General features: G+C 36.9%; 1 protein-coding gene across 1 annotated transcript in view; it reads left to right on the forward strand.

The window, feature by feature from the left end:
• The window catches only part of ALB (albumin), a 58,235-nt gene that overhangs the window by 36,269 nt on the left and 4,474 nt on the right, over positions 1 to 17,492 (forward strand). Inside the window, exons 14-17 of the mRNA XM_021709912.1 lie at positions 693 to 825; positions 1,428 to 1,495; positions 2,003 to 2,011; positions 2,707 to 2,708. Of these exons, the coding sequence (XP_021565587.1) occupies positions 693 to 825; positions 1,428 to 1,469 (175 nt within the window). The 3' untranslated portion in view covers positions 1,470 to 1,495; positions 2,003 to 2,011; positions 2,707 to 2,708. The remainder of the gene's footprint in view (positions 1 to 692; positions 826 to 1,427; positions 1,496 to 2,002; positions 2,012 to 2,706; positions 2,709 to 17,492) is intronic.

Below are 17,492 nucleotides of genomic sequence, written 5' to 3' on the forward strand. Positions count from 1 at the left end.
AAAAAAAAAAAAAAAAAAAGAATTGCATTATGTTTAGCAGTAGGAAGTTGCTATAATCTCTGGTGGGCTGTAATCATGGTCTAGACTTAAGAGTAACATTGCAAAACCTATCATGCCCTCACAACTCTCTCTCTCACTGGCATTGTTGTATTTACAGATGTCAATGAAAGAGAACCATCATCTCCCATGAGTCTGGATAGTCTTATTTTCTACAGCTTCCCCACTATGAACTCTGAATGGGAAAAATGTCAGAAACTAAATAAAAATATTCTCAGACGAGAAATTTTTAAGCAAAGTTCAAGATCATTAAGTTTTTAGTCTCAAATAGCTACGAAATTCAGTATGACATAAAATGGCACATCCAAAATCAGAATAATATATAAATATAATGACACAATCCTTTCTGGAGATTTACTGGAAAGAGATTTATTGTCACTACATAAGGTGTTGAACAATTTATACTAATTGTTCCATTTGCTCTTCCCACCAACTCTATGAAGGTGGATTTCATTATCCTCATTAGGCAGTTGAGAAGGTTCAGGCTTATAGTGGTATGCCTAAGTCTCAGACTACTCAGAATTGCCTGGCTCCAAGACTTATAATCTTGATAATAGCACTGTCATCCTTACCACGTCCACTTTTCTTTGTGTGAGTAATGTTTGTCCCATCTTTTTTCCCCCCCTCAAATTCAGTGCACTTGTTGAGCTGGTGAAACACAAGCCCAAGGCAACAGAAGAGCAACTGAAAGATGTTATGGGAGACTTCACAGTTTTTGTAGATAAGTGCTGCAAGGCTGAAAACAAGGAAGCTTGCTTTGCAGAGGAGGTACTGGACCGGTCGTCATTTTAATGCATCTAGTTTTTATTTTTGCATGTTTGCTTAGGTTAGGGCTTAGGGATTTATATATTGAAGGACACTCTGTATGTGTGGCACACAGATCTTATTCTACATACAATTATCTTGCAACGTAAATAAAATAGTTCTTGGTATTTATCTCCTGCTATGCTGTAGCATATTATTAAATGTTTCTGTTTCCAAATTTCTGATGCTTATGAATATAGATAGAAATATTTGGACAGTCTGAAATGTTGTAATCATTAAATCAAAACATTATTTTATTGAAACATTTTCTTGAAAAATGGTGGCTTGTGATTTGGTTGATTTTACAGGTTAGTTGGAAAATTTATATTCAACTGTCTAAATCATTTAATATTGCCCCCTGTGGCCTGACAGTAATTCTTTTTTATTCCTTTGAGGATAATGGATATCTATGAGCTTCCTTCTAGAGATTATAGTAGTGAATTGGAATTAAAGGATGTGATGTTTGTGAACTCATTCTGCAAATACCCATAGCTGTATAAAGGTTAACTTTTTATCCTAACAGCAATGCTAATATTTCCTAACATCAATCATTTCTTTGTTCTTAGGGTCCAAAACTTGTGGCTAAAAGTCAAGCAGCCTTAGCCTAAAAACATCACAATTTCAAGCATCTCAGGTAAATATACTTTACATTTAAAAAAATTATACTAGTTATTATTAAAATAGCAAAGATTGACCATTGCCAAGAGCCATAAAGATCAGCACTAATCACTCCTCTAAATATTATATATATAACTTTAAAAATCCTCAAAATAGTGGCAGAGTTGGGAACCATTATTGTTCTCATTTTGTAGATGAGAAAATGAAGGTACAGATCAAACATAGGTTTAGTAATTTTCCAAAGGGCCACCCAGCTAGTGAGAGGTGGAGCCAAGATTCATAAATTTGGATGCTTCAAAATGTGATTTTTTGGGTACTAAGTTAGGGTTCTAACTTTGAGAAGATACCTTTTGGTTGCAATAACTTAGGTAAGACGTAGGTGTTAATTAAATAACTCTGGGGAATGATGATGAAAAGCTTCTGACTATGAAGCCAGAGGAATGTGATGGGACCAATGATGAGGCAGAAACTTCACATTTATTGGTGTGTCCTTGCCCCCTAGCCCAACAGAAGGAGAATCCAGCTACCGTGAGTCTCAGACAGGTTTAAAATTGTTTTCACTAGTGGAAATAACAGAAAGACAATCTAAGCAATTTGGTATCCATTTCAATAGATTTGAAAATACATGTCATTTAGTAAACAGTACTTATATTTGTTCTTTGTTTTTCAGCCTTCTGGGAGAGTAAGAGGAGAAATGAAGACCCAGAGCTTATCCATCTGTTTTTCTTTTCTGTTGGTGTAAAGCCAATACTCTGTCTAAAGAACACAAATTTCCTTAAACAATTTGCCTCTTTTCTCTGTGCTACAATTAATAAAAAAATGAAAAGAATCTGACATAGTGGTCCAGGACTGGTATTTTCTCAAGGGGTGTTGCCACCCTGAAAACTTTGTAGGTTCCGTGAAAGTTCCAATATTCTCTCATTCATGAATGGTTATGGATTCTAAACATTGAAAATAATATTTTAACATGATGGTAATTCTGAATAAAAGAACAAAAATGGTGGTATAGGTAAGGCACATAAAACATGCTTTTCTTTTCTACTGGGATGCTATGAGAAATAGTGAGGACCAAAGGATATGGAGATGGTTATAAGGGTAGTTCATTGAACTAAGGAAAAAAAGTGATCCTAGAAGAAGTTTAAGATGGTTTAGGATTACCGTGCCTGAAAAGTATAAGAAGGCTTATTGGGGGGTGGGATTAGGAGATCTGGAGACATGTACAGTGAGGAGTGATTCAGGCATATGAAGTCAATGATGTGCAAAAGTTGGAGGGCAAAATTTTCTTACAAAAAAAAAAAAAAAAGATTTTTATGCTGGGCCTCTTTTCCCTGTTCCCATAGGTAACCACTCATATCATACCTTTGTCTATAAATGTACAGATCTCCCAGAATTTTGTTTATGAATTTATAGACATATCAGGTTTTTGTCTATGAATTTACATACTTAGTCATTAATATCCTTCTTAGTTTGGGAATACACCTGGGGCATTTTTATGTACTGGTACAAGTACTTTTTGGGCAGTAGGGTTGGTTCCATGTTTTCGCAATAGTGAATAGTACAGCAATAAATATGTGTGTGCAAGTGTCTTTCTGGTAGAACAAATTGTGTTCCTCCAGGCATAGTCCCAAGAGGGGGATTGTTGAGTCATAAGAGAGGTCAATTTTTAGTTTTTTAAAGAGATTGCCACACTATTTTCAATAGAGGTTGGACTAGTTTGCATACCCACAACAATGTGGAAGTTTCCCCTTTTTTCTCACCCATATCAGCTTTTTGTTTTTTGATTGATTGATTTTTTTAACTTTTAATTTTTTTATTTTAAAGATGTGGGGTATAATTCAGGGTTAGATATACAAATGTTCATTATGCAGGTACCCTTGTTGATGAGATGTGCCCCTGTTTTTTGATTTATTAATGATGGCCATCCTTACTGGGATAAGGTGGTTTCTCAGTATGGTTTTAATTTGCATTTCTTGGATGATTGGTGAGACTGAACTTTTTTTATGTACTGGTACAAGACTAGGATATAGACCAATGGAAAAGGACAGAGATTTTGAAAGCAAAAAACTTGATCTCTTAACCAACTCATCTTCGACAAAGCCATAAATAGCAACCACTGGGGAGAGGAGACCTTATTTAATAAATAGTGCTGGGAAAGCTGGCTGACCACATGCAGAAGTATGAAAGTGGACCCCTACCTATCAACATACACAAAAATCAACTCTAAGTATATCAAAGATCCAAATGTAAAAACCTCAAACTATAAGAATCTTAGAAGAAAACACAGGAAACACCCTTACGCATATTGGAGTAGGTGACCAATTCTTTGTCTTTTGTTTTTTTTTTTTGAGTTGGAGTCTCACTCCAACGCCTAGGCTGGAGTGCAGAGGCACATTCACAGCCATGCCAGCGCCAACTTGCTAGGCTCTAGTGATCCTTCCGCTGCAGGCTTCCAAGTAGCCAAAACTACAGGCACGCTTCCACGCCCAGTTAATTAAAAAAAAAAAAAAAATTATTGTAGAGTCATGGTCTCGCCAAGTTCCCCGGGCTAGTCTCGAGCCTGCGGGCTCAGGCAATTCACTCTCCTCCGCCTCCCAAAGTGCTGGGACTACAGGCTGAGCCACCGAGCCCTGCTGGTGACCAATTCTTGATCAAATCCTCAAAATGTATGCCATAAGAGACAAAAAAGACAAGTGGGACCTCATCAAATTGAAAAGGTTTTGCACAGCTGAAGAAGCCATTAAAAGGGCAGGGAGATAATTGGAAAAAATATTTGCTAATTGTGTATCTGACAAAGGCCCACACTGATGACCTACAAGGAAGTCAAATTAGTTGAAAGGAAAAACAACAACAACAACAACAAAAAACAAAACAAGCAGCCAAATGGGCCGAGGACATGAATAGAGACTTCTCAAAAGAAGACATATGAGCAGCAAAGAGATATATATCTTATTTAGAATTCTTCCATAAAAAAGATTTGTTACTTATTCAACTGTTTATTTATATGAGTCTAAACTCACATATATTTATTTTATACCTTGGATTGTAATTCAGGGGTTCAATTATTTAGTTGCTCAGATGATTCTCACTTTGGCCTTTGGGCTCCTTTCAGGTTGGCTCTGGTATCCCTTTGACATGTGTGTTTCCTTTGTTTTTTGAACACTTCTTTACTTTCTGGCACTGTGAGATGCTTCAGGCTCATCTTATAATTTCCCTTCCTCAGTTTTTTTATTAGAAAAATTTTTTAAACGTTTTTATTTTAAAGATGTGGGATATAATTCAGATCTAGGTATATAAGTGGTCATCGTACAGGTAAACTTTGGGCCTCCCTTTGGTCCCCACTTCACCTGGTTTGAGATCTGGTACCCTTATTGATGTTATGTGCCTCCTCTCCCTTCCCTGGCAGAAACAAAGAACTGAGTACCACGTGTTCTCACTCATAAGTGGACCCTGAACATTTACCATAATACAATAAGAAAGAGATCGGTAAAGAATGATTTTACAAACAAAGATCTGAGTGCTGGCTTGCTCATCGTCAATGGGTGTCACTGCTTCTAGATCCTCTCAGAAAACAGAGCTAAGAATTGCAAGTATACATACTAATCGTTTATACACACACACACATGTCTGTAATTATTTCTGTATCTATGTATCTATCTTTCTGGGTAAATATGATTTCATACCAATGTCTTACTCTAATCCAGAACCACAGGGCTCATGCTAGCCTCCCCCGATGTCTATGTGTAACTTCCTTCTTTTACAGCAAGAAACTTGTCTCCGACTCTCCACTCTCCACCCTCCATTTAATTATTTGTTCAACTGCAGGCAGCATGTAAAGATACTTCAGAATTATGGGCCCATACCTCCATGAAAATAAAATTTAACAACTAAAGTATTTATGAGCAGTTTCTTTTGTCTTTAGCCTTATAGTTTCCAGTCAAAATATCATTTTTCAAAGTTAATTAAGTCAGCTCCACTTTTTGTCCTTCCCTATTCTGTGAAGTTATAACAGATGATCTGGGGTGACTCTCACACTGAACATGAGATGAGTCTAGGGCTCTGGCCTTTGACTCACCCTTGAGCTTGAGCTGCATGTGTGGGCTACCCAGCAACTCTCTCCTGTCTGTACCTCTAGAGTAGCCTATGTCTACAGCATGTAAATGTGGCAGGGTTGGTGGCAGGTATCCTCTACCCTGTGCATTCCTGCCACTGGCACCCAGGGTGGTCACTCCATTTCTCTACAAACTCCACATTAGGTGTCATGCAGTCTTCAAGGTGGCCATCCCTTTCTTTTTCAAGGACTTTGGAGACCACTGCTCTGTTATGCCAGAGAGCCCTTCTAGTTGATGTCTTCTCTTGCCTCCACCAATGTGGTTTCACATTGCTTCTCTTGTTTGGTTTTAAGCCCCATTAAGCAAAAATGTAATCACACTTCTTGCTCCACCACAGACTCCTTACCTATTCTTCCTGTCAGTGGCTCTGTGTGGAAGATAGGGGTGTAACTAACAAGAAAAGTTCACATTCTATAAATGCAGTGATTATGGCTTAAGAGTTCAAGAGAAAATATGGTTGAAAGATGTGCTGTGCTACGTTTATGTTAAGGAATTGTGAATAGTAAATTTAACATGACCAGAGACTTGCATTTGTATTTGTCATCAGTGAAGCACAGTAGTAACTTTCAGGGAGTCATTGGAAACCAGAATTAAGGGTGACATGAAGGATGATGCAGCATCATAACTAATGATGCAACTAGCTTAAAATTAAATAAATGAGAACAGAGAGCTGTAGAGGCAAGAAGATGTATTTGTTTCAATATGAACAGCCTCCAAAGAGCCATTACATCATGAATCTAACACCACTGCTCCTTTTTTCCAGAGATGGGAGATATAAAATTAGCCAAGAATAAGATGCATTTGGTTGAAAAGAAGATAGTACAAAAGGGGCATAGGAACTGCGCCTGGACAGGATGAGACGGTGCCTGAACACTAAGAAGAATCTTCATGTACATCGATTGGACCGTAAGCAAGTATGTAGGTCTCGCTTCTATACTCATTATTCTGCATCCTCATGGATAAATGAATATACTTCACATGGGTCCATGCTGGTGTTGCATAAATTCAGAGGATGCTATTAATGCAGAGTAATATGTGAAGGGTGCCTTTTGGAGTTTAGCAACAGTTATTTTTATTACTATTGTTGACATGTGAGGGCTTTAGTTTATGAAAGGGCAGCTGAGATTGTGACAAGACTGCTATTTTATAACAGATTTGTTGGATATATGAATACTACACATATCCTGCCTTTTCCTTTTGACTAACAACTCTTTTCACTCTTCTTAATCATTTTATAACTAAACTTCACCACCTCTCCAATCTCTTTTCACCCTCCCTTCAACACGTTAACCAGTTTGATCATGTTTTTTATGCCTTCCTACATGAGTTTCTTCTACCTGAGATGGCCCTCTTTTTCTTTTTTATCTGTTCAATCCAACTGAAAGGTTACCTTCTTTGAGGAAACTTCCTTAAACAGAGTTCGTCATTGCTTTCCTCATGCTCCTTTGCTCTTTGAAGTTGACTTATTATTGCATTCACATTAATTTTTATCTATAATTATATTTTATTGTAAATATTATTTTAAATAATAATTGTAATAAAATAAAAATAATATAAATAAAATATATAATAACAAAATATAATATAAATAAAATATATAATAAAATAGAAATCATTTTAAATATACACAAGCTGAGCCCTATAGCTGGAATTGGAACACATATGGATCTGACACCCGAAAGCAGGCCCATTTAATGATATCAGTTCATTTATGTATCTCTTTCTTCAACTAGATATGTTTCTCATCAGAAGAGATCATGAATTAGAGATCTTTGTGTCTCCTGTGACACTTAGCATAACCTTGTACATTGTGGGTATCCAACAAAAATTAGGTGAATAGATTGACTTATATTGTTGCCAGAGAGATCTCTTTAACAGAGAGAGAGAGAGAGAGAGAGAGAGAGAGAGAGAGAGAGAAGGGGAAGGGAGGGGAAGAGAGGGGAGGAGAGGGAGGGGAGGAGAGGGGAGGGAAGGAAGAGGGAGACAGAGGAGAGAGACAGGGGCAGAAAGAAGAGACCTTGACTCTTGTCTGGGTTCCTGGCTTTGCCATGAGAAAGAATTCCAGAGCAAGACACCAGGTTGGCAAGAAGAGTAAAAAGTTTATTAAGATGAAAAGACACAATTAAAGGGAAAGGGAGTGGGAGAGGAAAAAGAGTACACACTTCAAGAGAGGGGAGTGGGGACAACCTCAAAATGAGAACTGCATTGAGGGGGTCTTGGTGTCTGGCTTTTATCTCCTCTGCCTTTATGGAGGTAATGGGGGTGGGGGATGGATTGTGAGGGCTATGAATTTGTCTTCATTTGGGAATCTGGGATGCATGATAAGCTTGTGTTCCACTTACATTTGTCAGGAGATCAAGAAGGTGGACAGCCTGCTTTCTGCTCTGCTGACTCCAGCCATAAACACCCTGGAGGCATTTTCTAAATTTTTAGTGACTTGCTTTCTACCTCTTACAGGATGAAACAGAGGTCACATTCTACTGTACTGACTGACTTGTCTCAACATTATGGATTACTAATATTCTAAACTACAAATAATCACAGAATTCCTGACTTACAATAATTTCCTGGACTTCCAAATCAACAAATATAGAAAACTGAATTTTATGCAAATTTGAATAATGCAAATTAAGGCTTTAAGATAATAGTGGTGATACATTTTATTTAAACAAAAATGAAGTGATGAAAATTCTCCAAAATTAAAATGGGGAACATCAAGCACTGCACATTCAAAGCTGGCGGACGTAGTATGTTCCGTATAATTGGGCCACTTTTCTACCCTTCTGTATTTTTTAGAAAGCAGTACAAATCCTTCATGATAGGGAGGATCTGCATATGCTCATTTTACAGTAGGAAGAATGCTAAGAAAATATTTCTCTGTTCCCGATTTTCTCTCAAAATGAGCCCAAATTTCCTGTATTTTGAACGAGTTTGGTTAAAATGGTTGTTTCTAGAAAATCTCTGTTGAAATACTGAGGATATTATTAGATGTTATCACATTTTCATAAATATATTCCACTTAATTATAAGAGAAGGAGACCCAGAAGTATAATCTATCACAACGGGAGACAGCATTAAGTGCTAGATCAAACATTGCCAGATGGAGGGCAAGCCTAGTCTGAAGGACTCGGTGAGAAACTTCAGGAATCCAGAGGGTAGTAAAAGAGTGTAGGTTTAAAGTTATGATGAGGTTGACTGGGAGGTGGAGAACTGGTCCAGAGAGATTGCATCTTCTTCAAAGCTCTGCCTTTTCTATTCTGTCAAAGTGAATGCAAAACAAGGGAAAAAGGGACAAAGGCTAGGGTTTAAATCCCAGGATATTTTCATTTCAATTGAGGTATTTTTTTTATCTCTTCTAAATGATCAGTACACTATTATTCTTTCCAAATAAAATAATTTCTTAACCACTCTTTATTTTTGAACTTCTCCCAAAAAGATGAGAAAACATTTAAAAATCACTGGAGCTGTTTTCTATTTACTTAGGAACGAGATTCTCTAAACCATATTTATAACTTTTAGTTTAAATATTTGCATTTACCCTCATGCCAGAGTCCTTTGATGATTGACTAAATATTTAAAAGCTTGAAGAGCAGAGTATTTAGAAATAATGAACGATTATGTGGTTTTATTCCTCTCAGTATTGAATGTACATATAAAATTAATGCCAGAGGTTTTCAGAGGAAAATGTAGTTCTTCCAATCTTTGAGTATTCACAAAGTATAAACGTTCAAGTGTTTCTTATTAATTGAGCTTAATTTTATGCATGCAGGTATTGTTAAGAATTAAATATTTCTGAACCATCTACTAATCGTTAATTGGTATACACACATGTAAAATACCTTATTGATAATATAAGAAGAGATTATTTTAGGTGTTATTCATTTTATATTTTAAAGCTATGGTATCTTAATTAAATATAGGAAAAGCAATTCAAAGTTTCTACTCAGTCATGATGAATTTGAGCGTTTTTAGATTTTCTGTATTTACCAGTGTGTTTCAATACAATATTACAATATAATATATATTGCAGTGAAAAGTAGATATGGTAATAATATTCACTTCATTTGTCAAATGAAAAAAATGTGCACAAAGTATATGCGTGAATGGCAAAGGCCTGAATTTATGAATTAGTAATACTATCATGTTCCATAATAAAAATTTCATGTTTGTCTAGGCCTTCCCAGGAAACTCATATTAGGAAAAGGATAGGCTTGGCCACTGATTTCAAGTAAACAGTTACTACTCTTTCTAGAATGTTAAAAAAAAGTTGACATAACTTGTCCAAGAAAAACTTATTTTCTCTATTTAGAAACTTAAAATAGTTTTATTTTTTTCTTTTCCATACAGTTTTTCTGGCTTTATAAAATGGAAATAATTCCACAGACAGATATTCTTGTATGTCTGTTCAACTGTGGCCTGAAAGATACATCTGGTACTCCCTTTCAAGACTCCTTAGAGTCACTAAAAACAAAAAAACAAACTAAAACAAACAAACAAACAAAAAAACTATCTATCAACCAATCATCTACTCTCTCTTTTTTGGGATTGATTATTTAATTAGTACCCATTTCTGAAGTTGAAATAACACAAAATAAGATCATAGAAAGTAAATTTCTTTTATTGCAAGACTGAATAGCACAAAATAATGCTTCTTTTGAATTATTTCTTAGTCATTGTACCTCTGTGTACCATGGGGCAATTTGATAGACAGTTTTGACTGACTCGATTACTTAAGTAAAATAACTGACTTGATACTAATTATTGTCCTGTAGCATGAGAGAAAGCCTTTTCCTACTGACTGAGGTCAATAGTTCTTCATCTTCAGAGCAAAGGGCAGAGGTGGAACAGACTTTTTGAGGTAGAGATCAGAAACTTGGGTGGGGATAGTGAAAGGGGAAGTTTTGCCAAACACTTAAAAATTATCTTTGCTTTGTTTTTAGACATATTGTTAAATTTATTTTGAAATTTAAAGTAATATTAAAGAACATGTGGTTTTTCTATTTATTGAAAGAGAGAAGGAGAGGGAGGGGCACACCTCATCAATAAGGGTACCTGCATAATGAACATTTGTATACCCAACCCTGAATTGTACCCCACATCTTTTTTTTTTTTTTTTTTTTTTTGAGTTGGAGTCTCACTCTGTTGCCCAGACTGGAGTGCAGTGGCCGCTCCCGGCCACCGCAGCCTCGACCTGCTGGGCTCCGGCAATCCATCCGCCTCAGCCTTCCAAGTAGTCGGAATTACAGGCATGTGCTACCACGCCCGGCTGATTTTTGATTTATTGTAGAGATGAGGTCTCACTGCCCAGGCGGGTCTCGAACCCGCGGGCTCAGGCAATCCACTCACCTCAGCCTCCCAAAGCGCGGGATTACAGGCTGAGCCACCGAGCCCGGCAATACCCCACATCTTTAAAATAAAAATAAAAATAATAAAAAAAGAAAGAGAGCAAGGAAAAAGTCAGAAAAGGGATGGAAAGAATCATATTCCTGGTGAGGAAGTTGTAGGATTCTCAACCTGTAGAGCGAATTTGGGCTCAGCCTGTTCTTATGTGTATTAGGATGCAAAGATAATCATCATTGTCATTTGAGCTAGTGTTCCTCTCCATCCCTCCTAACTGACAATCCCATGAGAGATACATTGAATCAAAGTGTCCTACTTCTAGGCTTGAATTGCACACTTGTGGACCAGAACTGATATGGAAACATGAAACTCTAAATACCTTCCTTAGTTGTTATTGTTGCTGTGGCTTTTTCTTAGCTTACATCTGAGGCAGCATCAGCTTTTTCAGACAGAATGATTTCAGAGGAATGAAAAAGACATGAAAATCCTGTGATGTGTGTGTTCATGTGTACATTTTTTTTTTTTTTTGCTTATGGATAAAAGCACACTTGGGATTAGTAATAGATGCAACTTGGCACTTAACTCTTTTAGTATGTCTCAGTTCCAAACTAAGTCACTGGTTTGGTTACATTCTTGCAAACATCGAAAATTAAAATATTCAAATGGGAAATTGCAGATAAAAAACATGGTAATGAATAATAGGCACAAATCATTTAAACTCTTATGTAAAATTTCATAAGATGTTTTAAATAACTTTAATAAATTGACAGTGTCCTGTGGAAAAACCAGTTCCAGATGGCAAGTATATGTAAAGTATTTAGTCAAACAATTTTTTGGCAAGAATATTATGAATTTTGTAATCGGTAGGGAGTCAATGAAATTCCAAGATGAATCTAGCAATTGATCTACAATTATTATTTAAAGAAGTATATTAGGACTAATTCCCCTCCATTTGTCCTGCCTGTTCTATCAACTCCATGAACATCTGCCACAATGAATTGGGCCACCTTTATTTCCCTTCTCTTTCTCTTCAGCTCTGCTCATTCCAGGGGCTTGTTTTGTCAAAATGTGTACAAGAATTCTACTTGTTCCACTTTTGTTTTCCTAGAAAGGGAAGGTTTTAAACGTTGCATCTGTAAAGACTTAAGTTTTCCTGTAGTATTTATTTCTAGAATGTGATATTTCATATTTGTGAATTCTTACTGTATTTCAAACATCCTAGGTTTTAAAAAAATGGTGAGAATTGTTTAGTGACTGGCATTTTCTTCTTCACATAAAGGAAATATAGGCAGAGTGACTTCAACTTCACAGAATAGAGTTGAAGATATTCATCACTGTTTACAGGCCTATCCGGCAGATGGAATTGAATGGGGAATGACTGACTGTTAGTGAGCACTGGTTCTTCCTGGAGTGGCACAAATTTTCTCAAATTAGATTATGGTGATAGTTGCATACCTCTGTGAATATACTAAATACCACAGAATTAAGCCAGGCTTGGTGGCTCAGCCTGTAATCCCGCGCCTTTGGGAGGCTGAGGTGAGTGGATTGTCTGAGCCCGCGGGTTCGAGACCCGCCTAGGCAGCAAGACCTCATCTCTACAATAAATCAAAAATCAGCCGGGCGTGGTAGCGCATGCCTGTAATTCCAGCTACTTAGAAGGTTGAGGTGGAAGGATCCCCATAGCCCAGCAGGTCGAGGCCGCGGTGGCCGGGAGCGGCCACTGCACTCCAGTCTGGGCGACAGAGACTCCAAATCAAAATAAATAAATAAATACTACAGAATTGTATGCTTTCATTGGGTGTAGTAGGCGAATTATATCTCAATAAAGCTGTTTAAATGAAAAGAGGATGATTAATAATGACTGGAAAACATTTTCAGCTTTTCTCAAGATAGTTGTGGTGTAGGAATATGCTAAAACAATAAATATATTCAGGTTAAAACAAGTCAATTGTGTCACCATTTATCACATTAGATTGGGTTCTAGATGGATGCTTAGAGATATTTTTTCCAGTAAAACAACTAAAAGCAAAACATTTGGTAGGTTTCTTCAATCCAGTTCATTTCATTTAATAAGTAAAGCATAGCCAATTGTATTTTGTTTACAGCTGTTTGAGGACAGCGACACCCAGTGCTGATAATTTAGGACTTTGGTATTGGTCTTTGAATAAAACTTTCAGGCTTGATTTACACTTTCTAAATAAATAAATAGCCCTGCAAAACCTGTGTTGGTAAATGGAACTTGTATCTATACTTACTCTTACTTCAGCCTGTTTTTTCAGTTGCTGTTAATAGCCACTACAAGTGTATTAGACCTTATCTAAGTTTGCATATAATACTATAAATATTTAATAATTTAAAAACTAGCATTCTTGGTGATTAAATTATTCTTTTGTTTAAATGCAAAAGAAGTAGTCCATCATCATCCTGAGATTTTCTGTAGGAATCACAACCCAATATTTTGGAGCAGATGAATTAATTGAGTCAAATGGAAAGAAAAATAAAAAGTGGCATCATGAATTGTTGGTTTCTTCAGTAGTCAAGCAAATCTTTTGGTGTTTTTTCTTTTTCTTCCCCCCAGGCAAGATTGAGCTTACTCATCTGTATAAGGATTTGGGAGAAGAACATTTCAGGGCCCTGTAAGTTAAAATATTGATGAATCATACTGAATGTATCTGATGGCGTTGGCTGTTACTCTGAAGGGCTTACATTCCCCTCATCAGGGTCCAGGCCCTAGAACAGTGCTGTCCAAAAGAATTTTTTGCATTGATGGAAATATTTGATGTTAGTGCTATTCAACATGGTAGCCACTGGTCACATGTGGCTATCGAGTACTTTAAATATGGAATGTGCAACTGAGGAACAAACATTTAAATTCTACTTAATTTTAACTAATTTAAATTGAAATAGTCACATGTGGCGAATGACTGGTATGTTGGACATGTCAGTGCTCGAACTCCTATGCAACCTTAGCAGTGGGAATAACTTTGATATATGCTTCCTTTGATAACTCGCTTGTTAAATCCCCACCACACAGCAAGTAGCCTGGTAGTTTCTTGAGGACATTTTGATATTTTTGAATCTAGTAAAAAATGAGAAAATTGCTATTTTTAAAACACAGTCTTACCCTACAGCCTAATTAAGGAGGTTTATAGGGTTTGTTTTTGGTTTTAAATAATTCAAGGGACTTAGGCAATGACTAGTCTTGACAATTTGGTATACACTTTGCTTGCTGGCTCTATGTGTGCCTCGACGGCACACAGATATATTTAAAAGTTGGAGGAATGCATACCCTCTTTGCCAGAGAAGACTGGCAAAGTTAGGCCTTAGATGATACCGGATATAAACAGGTTTTCTGAATAATAGCAAAGAAGATGTGTAAAATACAGAACACACACACACACACACACACACACACACACACACACACACACACACACGATTTGTTCGCTAGCATAGCAGCCTTTTGTATGTTAATGTTTTATCATTCCACATTTTTCTATGTCCTTTGTTTCAGGGTGCTAGTTGCCTTTTCTTAGTACCTTCAGAAATTTCCATTTGAAGAGCTTGTAAAATTAGCCAATGAAGTAACTGAGTTTGCAAAAACATATGTTGCTGATGAGTCAGCTGAAAATTGTGACAAATCACTTGTAAGTTCCTCTAACTTTGAAGATTCTTCTTTTAAGTAATTCCAAGTATTTCAAACGAAAAATAATTTTTGTTTTCTCAAAATTAGAAAATGATCACATTTGTTAGCAACCCAAAAGTTGCTTATAGACTGACAAGCCATTGCCTCTTCTGGAATAGAGATGCTGTAGCTATGTCCACAGTTTTAAAAACATTTCTTCATTGAGAACACACTCAGCCATCGTGTATTTAAATGGAAATTTGTTATTTGTAAACTTCTCTCTCTTTTTTTTTTTTGAGTTGTAGTCTCACCCTGTCGCCCAGACTGGAGTGCAATGGCCGCTCCCGGTCATTGCAGCCTCGATCTGCTGAGCTCCGGCGATCCTTCTGCCTCAGCCTTCCAAGTAGCCGGAACTACAGGCGTGCGCTACCACGCCCGGCTGATTTTTTGATTTATTGTAGAGATGAAGTCTCGCTGCCCAGGCGGGTCTTGAACCCGCCGGCTCAGGCAGTCCACTCACTCAGCCTCCCAAAGGCACGGGATTACAGGCTGAGCCACCGAGCCCGGCAAAACTTCTCTTTTTAAAATGTGGAGTTTGGTTTCTATTCCAAGAGGTTAATAGTGATAGCAAGTTTTTATTTATTTATTCATTCTATTTTATTGTGGTAATAACACTTCATGAGATCTACCTTTTTAGATATTGAAGTCTACGATACACTGTAAAACACTGTTTTATAGCTTACACATCTTGCTTTATTAAAATTGATTAGTAACTCCCTATTTCTCATTTTCTCATAGTTCTAATTCTCCCCTTAAGCTCATGTTTTTGCCTGGGTCTCTGTTTTTATATTATTTAGCTATTTCTGGGATTGTACTTTATTTAATTTTTTTAAGTTGGAGTCTCACTCTGTCACCCAAGCTGGAGTGCAGTGGCACACTCACGGTCACTGCAACCTTGACTTGCTGGGCTCAGGTGATCTTTCCGCCTCAGCCTTCCAAGTAGCTGGAACTACAGGCATGTGCTACCATGCGCAGCTACTTTTTAAAAAATTTATTGTAGAGATGAGGTCTTGCCAAGTTGCCCAGGCTGGTCTTGAACCCATGGGCTCAGGCAATCCTCCCATCTTGCATCTCAAATTTCTGGGATTATAGGTGTAAGCTACCATGCCCAACCAGGGATTGCACTTTAATATCTGAGCCAAGAAAAATATTACCTGTCCCCCACTCCCACCCCTCAGCTGCTGGTCAATGACAAACCAACACAACAGGAGATGAAATAAAAATAATAGATATTGTGCATCCTCTTTAGAAATTGTCAGTTGAACTTATTTGCCTATTATTTCTACCATCTACACCACCAAAACCAATCAAATTGGTAAACAAAACAACTCCAACATAAAATTATATATAGTTAAATAGGCTATGATTGGTTCTGGAAAATAAGTTTTTTTCATCAGATTGAGGCAACTCTAAAAGGACTGGGGAAAGAACAAGAATTAGACTGTTACATCTTATCATAGAGTTTAGACAGTGCTGGATCTTTCTTGGAAAAAGTATGATCAATAAAAACTTCCTAATTCTGAAGGAGCTATAAAATTTCTTTCCTCAGTGACCCATAGAGGTAAGGAAAAATGTGTTTTAATAGAGAAAAAAGAAAACTTTAATGGAGAAAGAAGATAGTTTGTGTGTGATACTTCCTACATTATAAAATGCTTTCATACATATTATCTGCTTGAATCCTCAAAACAGTCCTTTGATTTGGCATGCTGCTGTGACATTGTAGAGGTTGAAGCTCAGAGAGACTAAGTAACTTGCCCAGGGTTTTACTGCTGATAAGTTATAATGGCAGATACCTGCTGCCTCTTTTAGAATTCCTTTTGAATTTCTGATTTTATGAACTGCTGGATTTCTATTTACCACACAGACTCTTAAATGGATAATTCTGCCTTAAGGAAAAATAATCATTTGGTTGGGAATTAGCATTTAAATATGAACTACGGAACTTAAAAATTATTTTTATGTTAGTCCTAAATTTTCTTGTTAGTATAATATTTTTCTAGTGTTTTCATATAAACTGTTGTATGATAATAAAATTTTGCTGGGGGTTTTCCCTTTTAGGGCAGTAGCTCACATGACCCAGATATTTCCCAAAGTTGCTTTCGCAGAGTTTACCAAGTTAGTGACAGATCTTAAAAAAGTTAACAAGGTATGCAGCCACAGTGACCTGCTTGAATGTGTAGATGACCGGGTAGAGTCATCAGTATGCTCTTTATATTTTGGTAGTTTGCATGCTTAAGTTGGTAGGATGGATTCACTTGGTATCATTGGTGACAGCTGAAAGGAGTTGAAATTGTCTTCACTGCTCACATCTGCTCTATTTTCAATCTTTTCTAGCCTAGTGGTGGAGCTTTTATTTATTTTTTAATCTGACTATCCTAATTACTAAATGACCCGATGAATCTGTTCACTGATTTGTAACTCCTTTCAGCCATACTCTAACTGTGGACAAGGCTTAAACAGAAGTTGAACAGCTGTGAGGTAGATTTCTTTCTTTTTTTTAGAAACTAATGGGGATGCATTTTTTTGATTATAAAGATGTGGAGTACAATTCAGGGTTAGGCATACAAACATTGATTATGCAAGTACCCTTGTTGATAAGGTATGTCCCTCCCTCCGCTAGCAGTTTCCCTCAACTACCAACCCCCACCGACAGTTTCCCATTACTGCCAAACGCTTTCTTATAGTATTATAATTGTTCAAAGTCCGCTTATGAGTGATGTAGCTTTTTAAACATATTTTTATTTTAAAATTGTGGGGTACAGTTAAAGGTTAGGTATACAAATATGTATTGTGCAGGTACCCTTGTTGATGAGGTATGTTCCCCATCCTCAGACAGATATTGACTACCATTAATCCCACCTCCCTTCCCCGCCCTGCCC

The sequence above is a fragment of the Carlito syrichta genome, unplaced genomic scaffold (genome assembly GCF_000164805.1).
Source record: "Carlito syrichta isolate Samal-C Ts95f unplaced genomic scaffold, Tarsius_syrichta-2.0.1 Scaffold287690, whole genome shotgun sequence".
Lineage (NCBI taxonomy): Eukaryota > Metazoa > Chordata > Mammalia > Primates > Tarsiidae > Carlito > Carlito syrichta.